This window comes from Coptis chinensis, chromosome 8 (assembly GCF_015680905.1).
Source record: "Coptis chinensis isolate HL-2020 chromosome 8, ASM1568090v1, whole genome shotgun sequence".
Taxonomy (NCBI): Eukaryota; Viridiplantae; Streptophyta; class Magnoliopsida; order Ranunculales; family Ranunculaceae; genus Coptis; species Coptis chinensis.
In genome coordinates this window covers 15,327,022-15,344,777 of record NC_141463.1, presented here as the reverse complement: position 1 = coordinate 15,344,777, position 17,756 = coordinate 15,327,022, and the positions used below count along the sequence as shown (strand labels likewise).

At 38.4% G+C, this 17,756-nt stretch overlaps 1 protein-coding gene across 1 annotated transcript; it reads left to right on the top strand.

Annotated features, from left to right (window-relative positions):
- The first annotated feature begins 1,040 nt into the window (after window positions 1-1,040).
- Window positions 1,041-3,761, top strand: LOC147480163 (uncharacterized). Its single transcript, XM_086577775.1, has one exon. It carries the CDS (start codon window positions 1,568-1,570, stop codon window positions 3,671-3,673), a length of 2,106 nt encoding a protein of 701 aa, XP_086433901.1. The 5' UTR covers window positions 1,041-1,567; the 3' UTR covers window positions 3,674-3,761.
- The last annotated feature ends 13,995 nt before the right edge of the window (window positions 3,762-17,756 follow it).

The window sequence follows — 17,756 nt, the reverse complement described above, 5'->3', positions numbered from 1 at the left end:
CCTTATTTACCAACTCCTCGAGATGTGCGCACCAACAAATTAACGGTCCGATTTTTTAGTTCTTTGTTACCACAGCCTGTATCGACACGTGGAGAAACGAAAACGGTATCATAAAAACATGTGACATGCACATGGAGGGGTATTCTGGCCATTTTGAAATAACAAGCAGTTTGACCATGGTCAACTATATTGACTCACAGTCAATGAAAAAAATAGGACCAAAACCTAATAAATTTGAAAAGTAGGACCAAAGCCTAATTTCGCTATTAATAGTAAGACTAAAGTCTAAATAACCCTAAAGATTTTCATATTTTGTATGCAACGGTGCGTTTAGAGTTTAGAGAAGCAAATGTGGTTGACTATGGTCATTCGACATTGCAAAATATGTACTCTGTGTGTGCGCTAAGATCACATTAATTTGTTTATCAAAAAAAAAAAAAAAAATTACCTTAATCTCAATGAAATTTAAATCTTAGGAGATATGATGGTAGCTAGGTTAGTGACTTGTAAGGTCCAAAGTGGTATATTTAGTCGGTCAAATACCAATGTGTATATGGGAAAACAATGTGAAATGTGAGACTATCGTTTCAACGTTCATGTTAGGGTGTCTTTGACAACTAGGATTTTAGGGTGGAATTAAGAATATATTTTCTGAAAATTAAAAATCATTTTGTTTGGCAAATTTTTTTACACTCGAATGGAAATCTCAAATTCCCAAAATCAAAGAATTGTAAATTTCTATAATAGATAGAAACTTGAGATTTCTATATATTCAGGAATTTTAATTACTTGAAATTGTAAGTACGTCTTGAAATTATATTTTCAATTCCAATTCATATTGAAAACTTCCAAACAGACCCTTAATGTTTCTACTTTTCACAGCTATAGTATCAAGGGAAGTGTCAAACTCTATGACCTAATCAGCCAATAACATTTCATTTTCTCCCCCAACTGGAAAAGCCTTGGCGTTCGATTCGTTGGCTGATAATTGATATCCGTCTATATATATATATGGATTTTTTGGAGCAAGCCACAAAACAAACTCCTTTGTTTTTCAGTTGATTCAGATGAAACGATATGTTTGGAGTCCTTTAACGGTAATTCATTTTCATTAAAATTTAATAAATTGAAATAGCAAAGTTTTGGGAGGATGATTCTTTGCTAATCACAGTGAGGCTAATTTGTACAAGAAAGTAGATCTTCATGTAGTCCATCTAACGTTTTAAGAGTTACTGATTTTGTGGAAGCAGTTTCACAGAGTAATAAATAGAACATTTTGGTGAGAAGTTAAATCTTGGATGAAGGCCAAGAGGCAAGGAGTGTATAATAATTGGAAAGTAGGATAGAGCAAATGAGGAAACTACTGCCTTAGAAAACAATGGCGGCTAAGTATTCTAATAAGTAAGTTCTCTCCACATTTCCTTGTAAATGAAATCCGATAAAATCTCAAATATCTAGTAGTTAATCGATCGGTTAATCCTTATCCATCTTATCTTTCCATGTAACGTAGATCCCAAGAAAACAATAAATTTAATGGGGAACTAGTGTCTTCTTCATTTTGCTAAAAATGGAGTGTTTTGCAAAGATAGTAATGTTAAGAAAACAAGTGGTCCATCAAAAACCATTGTTCCATCATTTCAAACGCACACTATGTTCCATCGCTTCGAGTTCACAGGGAGAGAGTCTGTCAAGAAACCTAAACGTCGTGGCTGCATCCTTTCGACTCTCTGGCCCTCCAGAAATTTATTCTTCCTCCTCCATTTCAACTTTTACGCCCTCCAGAACTCCCCAACCTTCTATATCTTCTTCTTCAGGTGGCGGCGATCCATTCATAGATTTAATGACAGCTAACTTCAACAAAACACAAACAGAAGCTCCAACGCCACCACCTAGGGGTTTCACGGAAAACCACTCTCCAACTTACTTGTCCACTGGTAATCCATGTTTAGATTTCTTCTTCCATGTTGTCCCTGACACGGAACCCGAAACTCTGGTGCAGCTGTTAGATTTGTCTTGGAAACACAATCCAATGACTACTCTGAAGCTAATCTGTCAATTGAGAGGTGTGAGAGGTACTGGAAAATCAGATAAAGAAGGGTTTTATACTGCTGCAATGTGGCTTTATAAAAATCACCCTAAAACCCTAGCGTCCAATGTAAAATGTTTTGCAGAATTCGGTTACTTCAAAGATTTAGTGCAAATTCTTTATAAAGTTCTCGGAGGTCCCGATAATTTTAGACAGAAACGCAAGGGTTGGCAAGCAGCAGAATGTCGAAAAGTGAATGCCAAGATTCAAAGAGAGTCTGGAGTACCCAGAGAGAAGAGAATTGCTCTTGAGATGAAGAGAATGCAGATCCAAGAAGAACTAGCGAGAGAAATCAGAAAGGCCAAGGGGATCACACAGGCAAGGAAAGCAGTTGAGAAATATATTTCTGATGCTGAGTTCAGATTCCTACACGATCAGATCTCTCAAGTGTTTGCAGATTATTTGGTATCTGATCTGAAGAACTTCAACTCTGGATCCGGCGGGATCAGCTTGGCTTCCAAGTGGTGTCCTTCTTTAGATTCTACTTTTGATAAAACTACATTGCTTTGTGAAAGCATTGCCAGGAGAGTCTTCCCGCGAGAATCTTATGCAGAATATGAAGGACTTGAGGAAGCTCATTATGCTTACCGTGTTCGTGATCGTCTAAGAAAAGAAGTTCTCGTTCCACTTCATAACAATCTAGAGTTACCTGAGATCTATATGAGTTTCAATAAGTGGAATTCGCTTCCATACAACCGAGTGGCCTCAATCGCAATGAGAAATTACAAGGAGCTATTCTTGGAACACGATGGAGATCGTTTTAATGAGTTTCTGAACAAAGTTAAGAGTGGAGAAGCAAAAATTGCTGCTGGTGCATTGTTTCCACATGACATCATAAAGAGTTTGGATGACAAGGATGGTGGTCAAGTTGCAGAGTTGCAGTGGAAGAGAATGGTGGAAGATCTGTCGGCAAAAGGGAAACTAAGCAATTGTCTTGCCATTTGTGATGTTTCCGGGAGCATGAGAGGTATGCCAATGGATGTCAGTGTATCTCTTGGTCTCCTAATCTCTGAATTAAGTGAAGATCCATGGAAGGGAAAGTTGATAACCTTCAGTCAGAATCCTCAGCTTCATAAGATCGAAGGAGATGATTTGAGCTCAAAGACTCAATTTATTGAAGATATGCAGTGGGATATGAACACGGATTTTCAAAAAGTTTTTGACCAGATTTTGCAAGTTGCAGTTGATGGGAAGTTAAGTAATGACGAGATGATAAAGAAACTCTTCGTGTTTAGTGACATGGAATTTGATGAGGCTTCTAGGCCCGCTCCTAACTACTACTCTGACGACTCTAGAATGCAGTCAAATTCTTGCTATTGGAACACAGATTATGAAGTTATACAACGAAAGTTCGAGGAAAAAGGATACACAGTTCCACAAATAGTGTTTTGGAACCTTAGAGACTCGAAAGCAACTCCTGTACCGAGTTTCCAACCGGGTGTGGCTCTGGTTAGCGGGTTTTCTAAAAATTTGATTAAACTATTTCTTGAAGAAGACGATAAAATCATGTCTCCCGTAGACCCGGAATCTGTGTTGCATTTGGCGATTAGTGGTCCGGAATATGAACAACTTGTCGTTGTTGATTGAGTTGAGATAAACATGTGTGAAAGAAAAATGTTTGGACTGGTTATATAGTGTGGAATGAACTTTTGCAAGTAGTTTAATTCTTGTTTTATGTTTTCCAGTATAAGATGTTATTAGTTGATAAACTGAATTGTAGTTTTTTAACAATTATTCAATGTTCTGTTTCTGCCTGGATTTGTGAAGAACCTAATCTCTTTCCTTTAGGCGTTTCAAGCCAGCTGACACACCCTAAAGTTCGCGCCATGGTATGCATAATCTTGACTGTTATTCCTTTCAACAATTCCAGTTTCCCAATTGCCATTTTCTGTTATGGTTGATCCGGTAAAACATAACTCTTTTATGTTAGATACTAAAAAACCAATGACGTACATTTTAGTTTACATATACTTTCACAGTCTCACTATTAGAAGTTGTAAAATAAATCAGATCTGCATTGTTGTATTCAATTAACTAACAATCACATGTTGCTTGGTCATTTCTTTCTTTTATGGATGTCAGTATATATAGCACCCCGTGTTTTTATTTGTTTTCCAATAATAATAATAATAATAATAATAATAATAAAAATAGATAAAACAGTTATATGATAACTATCAGCTTAGGGATAAAAGTTCCGTAAGTAACTAGATAAGTGTTATCCTTGTGTTTCGGTAAGGTTTTGAAAACTAATAAAAAAAAAAGGGTGTTTTCTCACGTAGAGTTTCTGGGAAAAACACAGCAAGAGTTTTAAAAAAAAAAAAGAGAGTTTTACTGAAAAGGTTTTGAACGAGGAAGATCGTCTTTTCGCGCGATAGTCGACGTCAGTCTTTCGGGGTTTTGCTTTTGGCAAACTGTTCGGTTTTAAAACAGTGAGTAGTCTGAAGATGTTTATTTTTAAATATTTGTTTATGCTAATCATATCCATCATACTGTTTTCCATATTTGAGAGCTTGTAAACTCTGTTAATGGTGCTGGCTGTTAGATACAAATTTTGAAGTACTACAGTATATAAAACTCTGACGAAGTAGAGCATTGAATTTGATTGTCGAAGCCTTGACACTGATTGTTAATGGCGTCGCCATCAACACCAAACCGTCCTATTACTTGTTGTATTTGAATTATGTTTGATTTGATTTGATTATGATTACTGTAAATGTCGAGGTGAACTAGGTAAGTATCTATGCATCTTAGTGAGTAGATTGACTGCGATTTGTTGGTGTATTGAGATGTGGGCTATCGAAGCTTGGAGGGAGCATTAATGGCGTCGCCTGTTTGGATTGTTGTTTGAACTCTTGTGTATTAAGTTGTATTTCTTGGTTTAGTGTTGGTTGTGGTGGAAGGGTTAAATACTAGATTGGGTGGGGCTGTTGAAGCTCCAGATCGAGAAGCCATTAATGGTGTCGATCTTGATTTTTCAGTATAAGGGAATCACGAATTGTTTGTATAGGTACATGGGGTTTTTCTCCAGGAACCAAACCGCTGGGTTCATTTTGGTTATAGATGGCCGGTGGTGGCTGCATAGGTGGTGGAGTCGTTGGTGAAGGGAGGAGGAAGAAGGAGAAGAAAACGCATTGTTGTTTTCTTTGTAGTTGGGCTTGGGCCGAATTTCGTGGGTGGGCTTAAATGTTTAATTTTTGAATTTTCTTTTTTTTTGGACTTAATTTTAGACTTTGGGCCTTAGGAGTTGGGCTTTTGGGTTAGAGGAGTTTAGGTCTGGTTGACTGTTGTTGACTGCTGTTGACCATTGGTAGGTTGACTGTTGAATGTTGACCAGGGTTGACTTTGACCACTTGACCCAAATTTGACTTTTACCTCGGATTATGATTCTGTCTATTAGGATAGGTCTAGGATTATTAGCATGCTTGACTTTAGGCTAAAACCTTTTTAAATATACTTGTGTACGTGTATTTACTACTCTGTGATATGTCAGTCTTTTATGATACACAACGTTATGACACTTATACATCCATGAAATTAATAATGGGTAAACCAAAAATACATGAATCAAGATACTCATTCGTTCTCTGAAATAATATATGCAATAAAGTTCAATAATGCGTAAACAAATTTACCGCACCCTTTTAGAACTCTCCACGCCTCAAGTTTTGGAATTGAGTTTTATGACTGATGATGTCATATGTTAGGTGGACATTTATTGAATGTGCCATAAATGGCCCGTTAGTGTTATATATGAGTATTCATTGAATGTGCCATGAATGACTCGGGTATTCATTGAATGTGCCATGAATGACCAGATTGTTTGGACTGCCCTAAAGAGGAACTAAGATATTCGCCTTGTGGGTTAGTTGTATTCCTTGAGTGTACGGGAATGTAGGGTTGGGTATTCCTTGAATGTGGCAGGAATGACCCAGGGCATTCATTGAATGTGCCATGAATAGCCCGTTAGTGATATGATAGGTATTCCTTGAATGTGGCGGGAATGACCTAAGGTATTCATTGAATGTGCCATGAATGACTGAAGTTTTGTGCCCAAAGAGGTGTGGAAATATGTGTATGAAAGCCCAGAGGTGGCTATGATATTGAGGTATTTGGTGGGAGAGAGGCACACAGGAATGTGTGATTTGACAAATGTGTGGAGTGCAAATCGTGGAGTAGGTACTAAAGGGTGGGTGTATAAGAAAAGTAATTGATTAATTGATAAGAGAAATTGATTTGATTATGCGAGTGGTTTTGGGCTTACATTTGAATACCTATAGGATATCTACATATGTTATATAAGATTTCTAACTTTCTTTTGCAGGAGGGTAGGACTTAATAATATTTTGTGTAGGGATGGAGTCTTACCCTAATACAGCAGTAGATATCGGTAAGTTTTAGTTCAATTACTTAGTTATCAAAACAAGTTATTATAACGAGTTAATAAGATGGGAGTCTTGCTTGGGAAGAAACTATGCCGGTTGAAATGACGGAACTACCTGTCTTCTAAGCTAAGATTGATTATATTATGATATATTTAAGGTGTTAGTTGGATAAGTAAAGATTGGAAATGTTTATATGTGGTTAGTCTACTCATACCAGCAAATTCCATTTTACTGACCCATGTTTGCTTTGTTTTGGCAATGTGGGTGTGGTCTTGGGAACATAGGTGGAAGGCAGTGGAGCCATGGCGTGTGATTTGGATTCTTGCCTGGAGCAGTCCGTTAGTTCTTTTATTAGGTCTGATTCTTATTGAAAGGATGTAATAACGTAGTTTATATTTTTTTAGCATGACATGAGAACATGGTAGTGAGGACTATTATTCAGAGAGTTTGTTTGATGTTTTGTTTGGACGGGAGATAGCTTAATAAAGTGATGGTGGAAAATTGTTGGGATTATTTTAAGGGTTAACTAGTATTACCTACTAGATGAGCTAATTAGGGTCTCCCCCCTAAATACACACAAAAAAAAGTCAAAGTGGGTTGACCAAATTTTTTTTGTGTGTATTTAGGGGGGAGAATTTCCCATCTAATTTCCCTAATGGCTCATATAGTGTGGGGGTAATACTAGTTCACCCAATTTAAGTTGATTCTTGTATGATGTGGGTTTTAGGTTTTGACATGTGTTGTATCCACCCCGTCATAGCCTGGGTTTTTAGACAATTGAACCGAGTGATGTTTGAGATATTTATATTTCGAATATTCACTTTGTAATTGTTTAGAAATTCGGGCTGTGACATTTTTGGTATCGGAGCCTAGGTTAGCTTAGATTGAGAAAGTCTAAGTGATCCTCGTGATATAGAATATGGGTTATAGTGTTGAGAGTTTTGGATATATGTGAATATTAACGGGAGTTTTGTTTAAACTGTAGATCATGGTTGAGACACGTAATGGTAATACTACTGGACCTGCAGTGAACACTCCAGTACAGATGTCAGGAGGACAGTTGAATCAGTTGTTGCGGGCTATGCAGAATAATCATCCTGTTCAAGGAGATCCTTTTGCTAAGCGCAATAAGGAGTTTGGTACTCTTGGTGGGCAGTGATTTACTGGTGTTGGGAATGCGATTGCAGCGGAGTCTTGGATTCAAAGTTGTGAAAATGTATTTGGCGTATGCGCCCTTACCGAGGGTTCGCGAGGAGTTGGCACTCACCAACTTGATGACGCTGCTAGGTTTTGGTGGCGAGCTCTCACCCCTAGTCTGGACACTAGAACTTTGACTTGGGAGGACTTCAAGGTTAGATTTGAGAGTAAGTTCATTCTTGAGGCAGTAAAAGAGCAGTTGGCTCAACAGTTCTCTGAGTTGACTTAAGACGGAAAGTCTGTGACTGGGTATGTGACCAAGTTTAATGAGTTATCGAGGTTTGCTCCCTATCTTGTGTATACTGACAAGAAGAAAAACCAAAAGTTAATACGTGGGTTAGAGAGTCACTTGTCCAGCAAGTTGATTATTCCTTTTGACGGGGACACTTTTGATCATGTGTTGGACTTGGCATTGAGATATGAGGAGCAGAATGTAGCCCTAAGAGAGTCGAGGGGGAAGAGGAAGTTTGGTGAGATACCAATTGTTGGTCCTAGGCCTTTTGAGAGCAGGCAGCCGAATAGGTTTAGGCCTTATGATATACCTCAGAGGGGTCCGTTTCAAAGACCACTATCCCAGGGGTTTCAGGGAGGATTCCATCAACAGGGTGTATTCCAACCCCAGGGAGGATTTGCACAGCAGGGTGGTTATAGGCCACCGGGCGACCGAGGAGGCTATAGACCTCGGGGAATCGATGGAAGAGGCGGGGCCCCAGCCTTCGTGGTCGAGCTCCCGCTCTTTTCAGATCGACCAAAGAACATTACTTTTTACCCGCACACACCGCCTTAGAGCCATAGTTCCCTGTTGAAAGCGGCTTTGCCGGGAGTGTAAGCAGTGGGTCATTTATCTCGTTATTGCCCTACCAAGGGGTGGTAATCGCAGAACGAGCACCTTTTGATCACTCGTGCTTTAGAGCCTATGCAGCTATGCTAGGACACAGGAATGTTGAAGGTACCTTTAGTTCATCTCGGTTTACATTCAGAGTTTTGTTTGATCGGGTGCCACATTCCTTTATATCTCGTCAAGATGTTGAGAAAGAAAGTTTTAAAACTACCCCTTTATCTAAGCCATTGTGTGTTGAGACACCGTTAGGAGGTTCTCGTTACCTTATATGAAGAGTGCAAAGGTTTTAAGTCAGGTTTTTAGACCCGTGTCTTTATGGTAGACTTGATCGTTTTGGGGTTTGAGGGTTTCCATTTCATACTTGGTATGGACTGGTTGATGCGTTATCATGTTATCTTGGATTGTGCGAGGAGGGAGGTTATAGTGAATACACCTGGCATGCCGAGGTTGATTCACACCTGTGTTAGTAAGGAGGACTCGGTGATGTCTAGCTTCCTGTGCTCTATAGAGATACCCACGAGGGATATCAACGATGTGGAAGTAGTGAGAGACTTCGAAGATGTTTTTCAGGAGATTCCAGGGTTGCCACCCAAGAGGGAGGTGGAGTTTCGTATAGACTTGTTACCGGGGACTGCACCAGTTTCAAAGTCGGCTTACAGGTTGGCACCTAAACTTTTGGACGAAATGAAAGTGCAAGTTGAGGAATTACTCAAGAAGGGGTAAGAGTTTAAGTTTTAGTGTTTTTGTTTGTGGCTTAACCATATCTTTTGAGTATAGGGGTTTGAATCTTTTAAGGTGTGTATGACAGGTTCATACGACCGAGCAACTCACCATGGGGTGCGGTTGCTATTTTTGTTTCAAAGAAGGATGGTACTTTGAGGATGTGTATTGACTTCAGGGATTTGAACCATGTGACTATAAAAAATAAGTATCCGCTTCCTAGGATTGATGATCTGTTGGACCAGTTGAAAGGGGCTAAGATATTTTCAAAGTTTGATTTAAGGACTGGTTATTATCAGATGGGAGTTGAAGAGAAGAGTATTCCTTTGATTGCATTTAGAACTCGGTATGGGTTGTATGAGTTTTCTGTGATGCCTTTTCGGTTGACGAATGCACCTGCATTCTTTATGGACCTGATGAATCGTATTTTTAGGTCCTATTTGGATAAATTTGTGATTGTTTTCATTGATGACATTTTAATGTATTCACAAAACACAGAAGAACATAAGATGCATTTGAAGATAGTGATGCAGACGTTCAGAGAACAACAGTTGTATGCTAAGTTTAGCAAGTGCCATTTTTGGGAGGAAGAAATTCGTTTCTTGGGACATGTGGTATCTAGTGAAGGGATTCCTGTAGACCCTGAAAAGGTTGCTGCAGTGAAAGAATGGAAACAACCAACCACTGTTACAGAGATTAGGAGTTTCCTGGGGTTAGCGGGATATTATCGGAGATTTATTGAGAAGTTCTCGCTTATTGCAGCTCCGCTCACGAAGTTAACTAGGAAGGACGTGAAGTTTATGTGGACTAATGATTGTGAGAAGGCTTTCTTAGAATTGAAACAGAGGTTGACTACAACTCCAATTCTAGTAATCCTGACTAGAGGCGGAAAACTAGTGGTTTTTACAGATGCTAGTGGAACTGGTTTGGGTTGTGTGTTAATGCAAGACTAGAAGGTGGTGTCATATGCTTCACGACAGTTGAAGATACACGAGAGACGTTATCCTACTCATGACCTAGAGTTAGCGGCAGTGGTTTTTGCTTTGAAGGTGTGGAGACATTATTTATATGGTGAGAAGTTTGAGCTTTACACAAATCACAAGAGTTTGAAGTATCTTTATTCACAGAAAGAGTTGAATATGAGACAGTAGAGATGGATGGAGTTCATAAGTAGTTATGACTTCGAGATTCAAAGATCACCGTGCAAAGGGTAATGTAGTTGCGGATGCACTTAGTCGATTGCCTGGTGTTTTGACCACTCTTATGGTGCAAGAGTGGAAGACTTTAGAGACTATAGCAGCTTATGATGTCCGGACTACACCAGATATAGATGAGGGGTATATATGCAGTTTGGAGGTCAGGCCGGTGATTTTCAGTAGAGTGATTGCCATGCAGCACAGAGATCGATTTCTTTTGAGTCGGTTAGATGATCTGGTCATTGATATTTTAGATGATTGTCCGTCTGATTGGGCAGTTGATTCTGAGGGAGGATTGAGATTTCATGAGAGATTGTGTGTACCAGGTGATGCAGAGTTAAAGAAGGAGGTATTATATGAAGCTTATCGTTCTCGGTTTACAATTCATCCTGGAGGAACGAAGATGTACCAAGACTTGAAGAGGACCTTTTGGTGGGAAGGAATGAAAATAGATGTCGGAGAATATATTTCTCAGTGTTTAACTTGTCAGCAGGTTAAGGTAGAACATCAGAGGCCTTCTGGATTATTGCAGCCATTAGAGATACCGATGTGGAAATGGGAGCACATTTCTTTGGATTTCATTGATGGCTTGCCTAAGTCTCGGAGAGGTAATGAATCTATTTGGGTTATTGTTGATCGTTTAACGAAGTCTGCTCATTTCATTCCTATTGACGTGCGTAGAAATACAGATAAGTTGGTTTCCTTGTACATTCGGGAAGTGGTCAGGTTACATGGGATTCCAGTGAGTATTGTTTCAGATCGAGATCTTTTGTTCACTTCCGAGTTTTGGAAGAGTTTTCAGCGTGCTATGGGTACTAGTTTGGCGATGAGTACTGCTTATCATCCTCAGACAGATGGACAGACGGAGATGCTGAATAAGATATTAAAAGATATGTTACGCTCTTGTGTAATGGATTTTGGTGGAGGATGGGAGGAGCATTTACCTTTGGTGGAGTTTGCATATAATAACAGTTTCCAGCCGAGCATCGGTATGGCACCCTTTGAGGCTTTGTATGGGTGTCCATGTCGATCACCTGCTTGTTGGGCAGATGTGGGAGACCGAGTATTGCTTGGGCCTGAGATAGTGAGAGAGACATCTGAATAGATTAAAGTCATTAGAGAAAGGATTAAGACATCACAGAGTAGGCAGAAAAGTTATGCAGATTTGAAGAGGAAACGGGTTGAGTTTTCTGTAGGCGATTTTGTGTCTTTGAAGGTTTCTCCTATGAGAGGAGTTATGAGGTTTGGCATGAAAGGAAAGTTGAGTCCACGATATATTGGACCATATGAGATAGTAGCCTCCGTTGGTAGTTTGGCGTACCGTCTTGCTTTGCCGTCTAACTTAGCGAAGATTCATGATGTCTTCCACGTGTCTATGCTACGGAAATGTGTGAAAGATCCCATCGAGGTTGTTCGCCGCCAGAGCTAGAGTTGAACGATGATGTAACTTTTACAGTGAGACCTATCACGATAGTAGATAGGGATGTGAAACACCTTAGGAGGAGGATTGTAAACCTGGTAAAAGTGCAGTGGAGTGAAAGGAAAAATGACGTGACTTGGGAACTTGAAGATAAGATAAAGCAGATGCATCCTGAGTTCTTCTCTAACACTCTATCTTGAATCTCGGGACGAGATCCTTTTAAGGTGTGTATATTATAACACCCCGTGTTTTTATTTGTTTTCCTATAATAATAATAATAATAATAATAATAATAATAATGAAAATAGATAAAACAGTTATATGATAACTATCAGCTTAGGGATAAAAGTCCCGTAAGTAACTAGATAAATGTTATCCTTGTGTTTCGGTAAGGTTTTGAAAACTAATAAAAAAAAAATGGTGTTTTCTCACGTAGAGTTTATGGGGGAAAAGCACAGCGAGAGTTTTAGAAAAAAAAAAGAGAGTTTTACTAAAAATGTTTTGAACGAGGAAGATCGTCTTTTCGCGCGACAGTCGATGTCGGTCTTTCGGGGTTTCGCTTTTGGCAAGCTGTTCGGTTTTAAAACAGTGAGTAGTCTGAAGATGTTTATTTTTAAATATTTGTTTATGCTAATCATATCCGTCATACTGTTTTCCATATTTGAGAGCTTGTAAACTCTGTTAATGGTGTCAGCTGTTAGATACAAATTTTGAAGTACTACAGTATATAAAACTCTGACGAAGTAGAGCATTAAATTTGATTGTCGAAGCCTTGACACCGGTTGTTAATGGCGTCGCCATCAGCACCAAACCGTCCTATTACTTGTTGTGTTTGAATTATGTTTGATTTGATTTGATTATGATTACTGTAAATGTCGAGGTGAACTAGGTAAGTATCTATGCGTCTTAGTGAGTAGATTGACTACGATTTGTTGGTGTATTGAGATGTGGGCTGTCGAAGCTTGGAGGGAGCATTAATGGCGTTGCCTGTTTGGATTGTTGTTTGAACTCTTGTGTATTAAGTTGTATTTCTTGGTTTAGTGTTGGTTGTGGTGGAAGGGTTAAATACTAGATTGGGTGGGGCTGTTGAAGCTCCAGAGAAGCCATTAATGGTGTCGATCTCGATTTTTCAGTATAAGGGAATCACGAATTGTTGGTATAGGTACATGGGGTTTTTCTCTAGGAACCAAACCGCTGGGTTCATTTTGGTTATAGATGGCCGGTGGTGGCTGCATAGGTGGTGGAGTCGCTGGTGAAGGGAGGAGGAAGAAGGAGAAGAAAACGTACTGTTGTTTTCTTTGTAGTTGGGCTTGGGCGAATTTCGTGGGTGGGCTTCAATGTTTAATTTTTGAATTTTCTATTTTTTTTGGACTTAAGTTTAGACTTTGGGCCTTAGGAGTTGGGCTTTTGGGTTAGAGGAGTTTAGGTCTGGTTGACTGCTGTTGACTATTGGTAGGTTGACTTTGACTGTTGACCAGGGTTGACTTTGACCACTTGACCAAATTTGACTTTTACCTTGGATTATGATTCTGTCTATTAGGATAGGTCTAGGATTATTAGCATGCTTGACTTTAGGCTAAGACCTTTTTAAATATACTTGTGTACGTGAATTTACTACTCTGTGATATGTCAGTCTTTTATGAAACACAACGTTATGACACTTATACATCCATAAAATTAATAACACGTAAACCAAAAATACATGAATCAAGATACTCATTCGTTCTCTGAAATAATATATGCAATAAAGTTCAATAATGCGTAAACAAATTTACCGCACCCTTTTAGAACTCTCCACGCCTCAAGTTTTAGAATTGAGTTTTATGACTGATGATGTCATATGTTAGGTGGACATTTATTGAATGTGCCATAAATGGCCCGTTAGTGTTATATATGAGTATTCATTGAATGTGTCATGAATGACTCGGGTATTCATTGAATGTACCATGAATGACCAGATTGTTTGGACTGCCCTAAAGAGGAACTAAGGTATTCACCTTGTGGGTTAGTTGTATTCCTTGAGTGTACGGGAATGTAGGGTTGGGTATTCCTTGAATGTGGCGGGAATGACCCAGGGCATTCATTGAATGTGCCATGGATAACCCGTTAGTGATATGATAGGTATTCCTTGAATGTGGCGGGAATAACCTAAGATATTCATTGAATGTGCCATGAATGAATGACCTGAGTTTTGTGCCCAAAGAGGCTGTGAAATATGTGTATGAAAGCCCAGAGGTGGCTATGATATTGAGGTATTCGGTGGGAGAGAGACACACAGGAATGTGTGATTTGGCAAATGTGTGGAGTGCAAATCGTGGAGTAGGTACTAAAGGGTGGGTGTATAAGAAAAGTAATTGATTAATTGATAAGAGAAATTGATTTGATTATGCGAGTGGGTTTGAGCTTACATTTGAATACCTATAGGATATTTACATATGTTATATAAGATTTCTAACTTTCTTTTGCAGGAGGGTAGGACTTAATAATATTTTGTGCGAGGGGGCGAGTCCCTACCCTAATCTGGCCGATGGATATCGGTAAGTTTTAGTTCAATTACTTAGTTATCAAAACAAGTTATTATAACGAGTTAATAAGATGGGAGTCTTGCTTGGGAAGAAACTATGCCGGTTGAAATGACGAAACTACCTGTCTTCCAAGCTGAGAATGATTATATTATGATATATTTAAGGTGTTAGTTGGATAAGTAAAGATTGGAAATGTTTATATGTGGTTAGTCTACTCATACCAGCAAATTCCATTTTGCTGACCCATATTTGCTTTGTTTTGGCAATGTGGGTGTGTTCTTGGGAACATAGGTGGAAGGCAGTAGAACCACGGCGTCTGATTTGGATTCTTGCCTGGAGCAGTCCGTTAGTTCTTTTATTAGGTTTGATTCTTATTGAAAGGATGTAATAACGTAATTTATATTTTTTTTAGCATGACATGAGAACATGGTAGTGAGGACTATTATTCAGAGAGTCTGTTTGATGTTTTGTTTGGACGGGAGATGGCTTAATAAAGTGATGGTGGAAAATTGTTGGGATTATTTTAATTTAAGTTGATTCTTATATGATGTGGGTTTTAGGTTTTGACATGTGTTGTATTCACCCCGTCATAGCCTGAGTTTTTAGACAATTGAACCGAGTGATGTTTGAGATATTTATATTTCAAATATTCATTTTGTAATTGTTTAGAAATTCGGGCTATGACAGTATAACTCTTGGTCTCTAAGTCTCAGAATTGAGTGAAGATGAAAAGATCCATTGGAAAGGGAAATTAATAGCCTTCAGTGAGAATCCTCAGCTCTATAAGATCGGAGGAGACAATTTGCGCTCAGGAGCTTGGTTTATTCACTACATGGAATGGGGGACTAACACAGATTGAGTTTGAAGGGGACTTGTACTGTAAAACATAATTCTATTATTTACTGGCGGAACGAGTGCAATTCGCGTTAGCCTGAATATTGTTTCTGTGATAAATTTTGGAAAAGGATGTTAATGACTTAAACCTGATTGATTATTCATTCAGTCATTTGATGAATATAAATATAGCCCTGCTGTTTCTGCTATGAAGCTTTAATCTGGCTCACACCCTGAAGATTGCATGAAGGTAGGCAGAAATTTATGAGTTTACCGCCGACAACAATTCTGAGTTTTTGTCAGCTGTTTTCAGAGGAGGAATATTAATAAGCATGAGGGCTATTATATATCACTAAAACAATTCAAGTGTTTTTGTTCTTTTTTCAATTGCTTTTGGCCCCTATACATTCGATCTTGAATATATTATAAGTGAATCTGATGCTTGACTTGTTATTAAAGCAAGAAAAGAATAACAAGAAGAAGAAGAAGATGAAGAAAAGAACTTATTAATATGAGCACAGAGCACATACATACTTTTACACTGACTGGAAACAAAAGAGATTAATTAGAGAAGACAGAAATGAAGTTCAAACTATCAAACACCAGTACATCAAATCTCACCCTCTCCTATATATTTTATCTATAAACTAGAAATGTAATAGCTCAATAATATCTGTAGGATGATCAAACTCTTCAGTAACAATGTAAATATCTGAACGCATGTGTGCAAACAGTAAAGTTTACCGAGAAACGCAAAAAGCACTAGAAATTTTTATAATTATGACGCAAATGCTGTAAGATACATATGAATCATATGATCGAAATTGTGGCCTATGGGCTAGTGGTTGAAGGTGGTGGAGACAGGAAAGGGAATATAGTAGAAATGGAAGGAATGGTTGTTGGAATACTTGGCAGAGGAGGCAATGCGACTTGTGGAACAGTGGGCATGGTAGGCAGTGGAGGTAATGTAGGCTTAGGCAAAGTTGGTAAAGGGGTACTTGGCAGGGGTGGTGATGTGAACTGTGGTAGAGTTGGGACTGTCGGCTGAGGAGGCAGTTGGGCTGTGGGCAACGGTGGCAATGTGGGCTTAGGTAATGTCGGAACAGAAGGCAATGGAGGCAGTGTTGCCTTAGGCAGAGGTAGGATACTGGGCAATGTGGGCACTGGCGGAGGAGCAGGGGTATCCAAAAGATGGCGAGCTGAAAGGTTCACATCGATACATGACATCGCTAATGCAACAATTAAAGTTAATGCAAAGGAATGCTTAGAAGTGGCCATTGTGTAGGACTAAAGAAAATGCTTGAGGATTCAGTTAAAGCTGCTTATGTCTTGTAAGAATATCTAGTGATGAGATTTTATAGACGTGAATTAGTGAATAATTAGCGTAGAGTAGAAGCAACAAATAGCTAGAGGTTTGATGAGATTCGGTTGAGGAGGTTTGGACTTCCATTAGTCATTAGTTCAACTCCTCACTCATCTACTTTACAATTAAGTTCAGTATTCTGGTTGAATTGAAGTCTTTTGAAACATCCTAAAGTCTATAGAGAATGCGTAACGTATGCACGCAATCGACTTCTAAATATTTGCTCTTCTCTGTGATTGGCAGTGTCTTATTTTATAACCTTATCGTTTTCACCTGATCAGAATGGTCAATTAACTGTTTGTTACTAAATTTATGTTTTGGGTGTTTAGTTAGTTCTTCCATAATCGATAAGACGAGTGACTCTCCAGAACAGATCGGGAAAAAAAATAGCTTTCACAACCATTTTTTTTTTAATCACTCACAAGGACAAGGTAAATGAAAGGTCAAGTATACTCTTGACGCAAAATTAAAAATGACTTGGATAAATGAAAAGTCAAGTATACCCCTTGCGCAAAATAGTCTACGGTCCGGTCTAATTCAAACCACCTGGTGTATATATGTATGAACAATCAATGTTAGATCATACCTTAACATAAGCTATGAACAATCATTGTTTGTACATGAACAATCATTGTTCATACCTCAACATAATGTATGATCAGTAAGAACACTTATTGGAGTGATTGTTCATACCTATTTGGGTTGTTCATACATTAACATGAGCTATGAACACTGATTGTTCATACCTATTTGAGGTCTCAACATAATGTATGATCAGTAGGAACACTTATTGGAGTATGAACAATCACTTTTTATATCTTAACATGCATGAGTTATTAACAATCAATGTTCATACCTTAACATAATGTATGATCAGTAAGAACACCTATTGGAATATGAACAATCACTGTTCATACATATTTGGGGTATGAACAATATAGTCAATGTTCATACTTCAACATAATGTATGATTAGTAAGAATACCTATTGGAGTATGAACAATCATTGTTTATATTTCAACATGAGCTATGAATAATAATTGTTCATACATTAATATATTGTATGAGGTACGTTCACTTATGTTCATACATCAGCATAAGGTATAAACATTCATTGTTCATAGTAAAACGATAAAAAATGTTAAATCGGAAAATATTTATTTCAAATCCGGACTATTTGTCGTTATGGA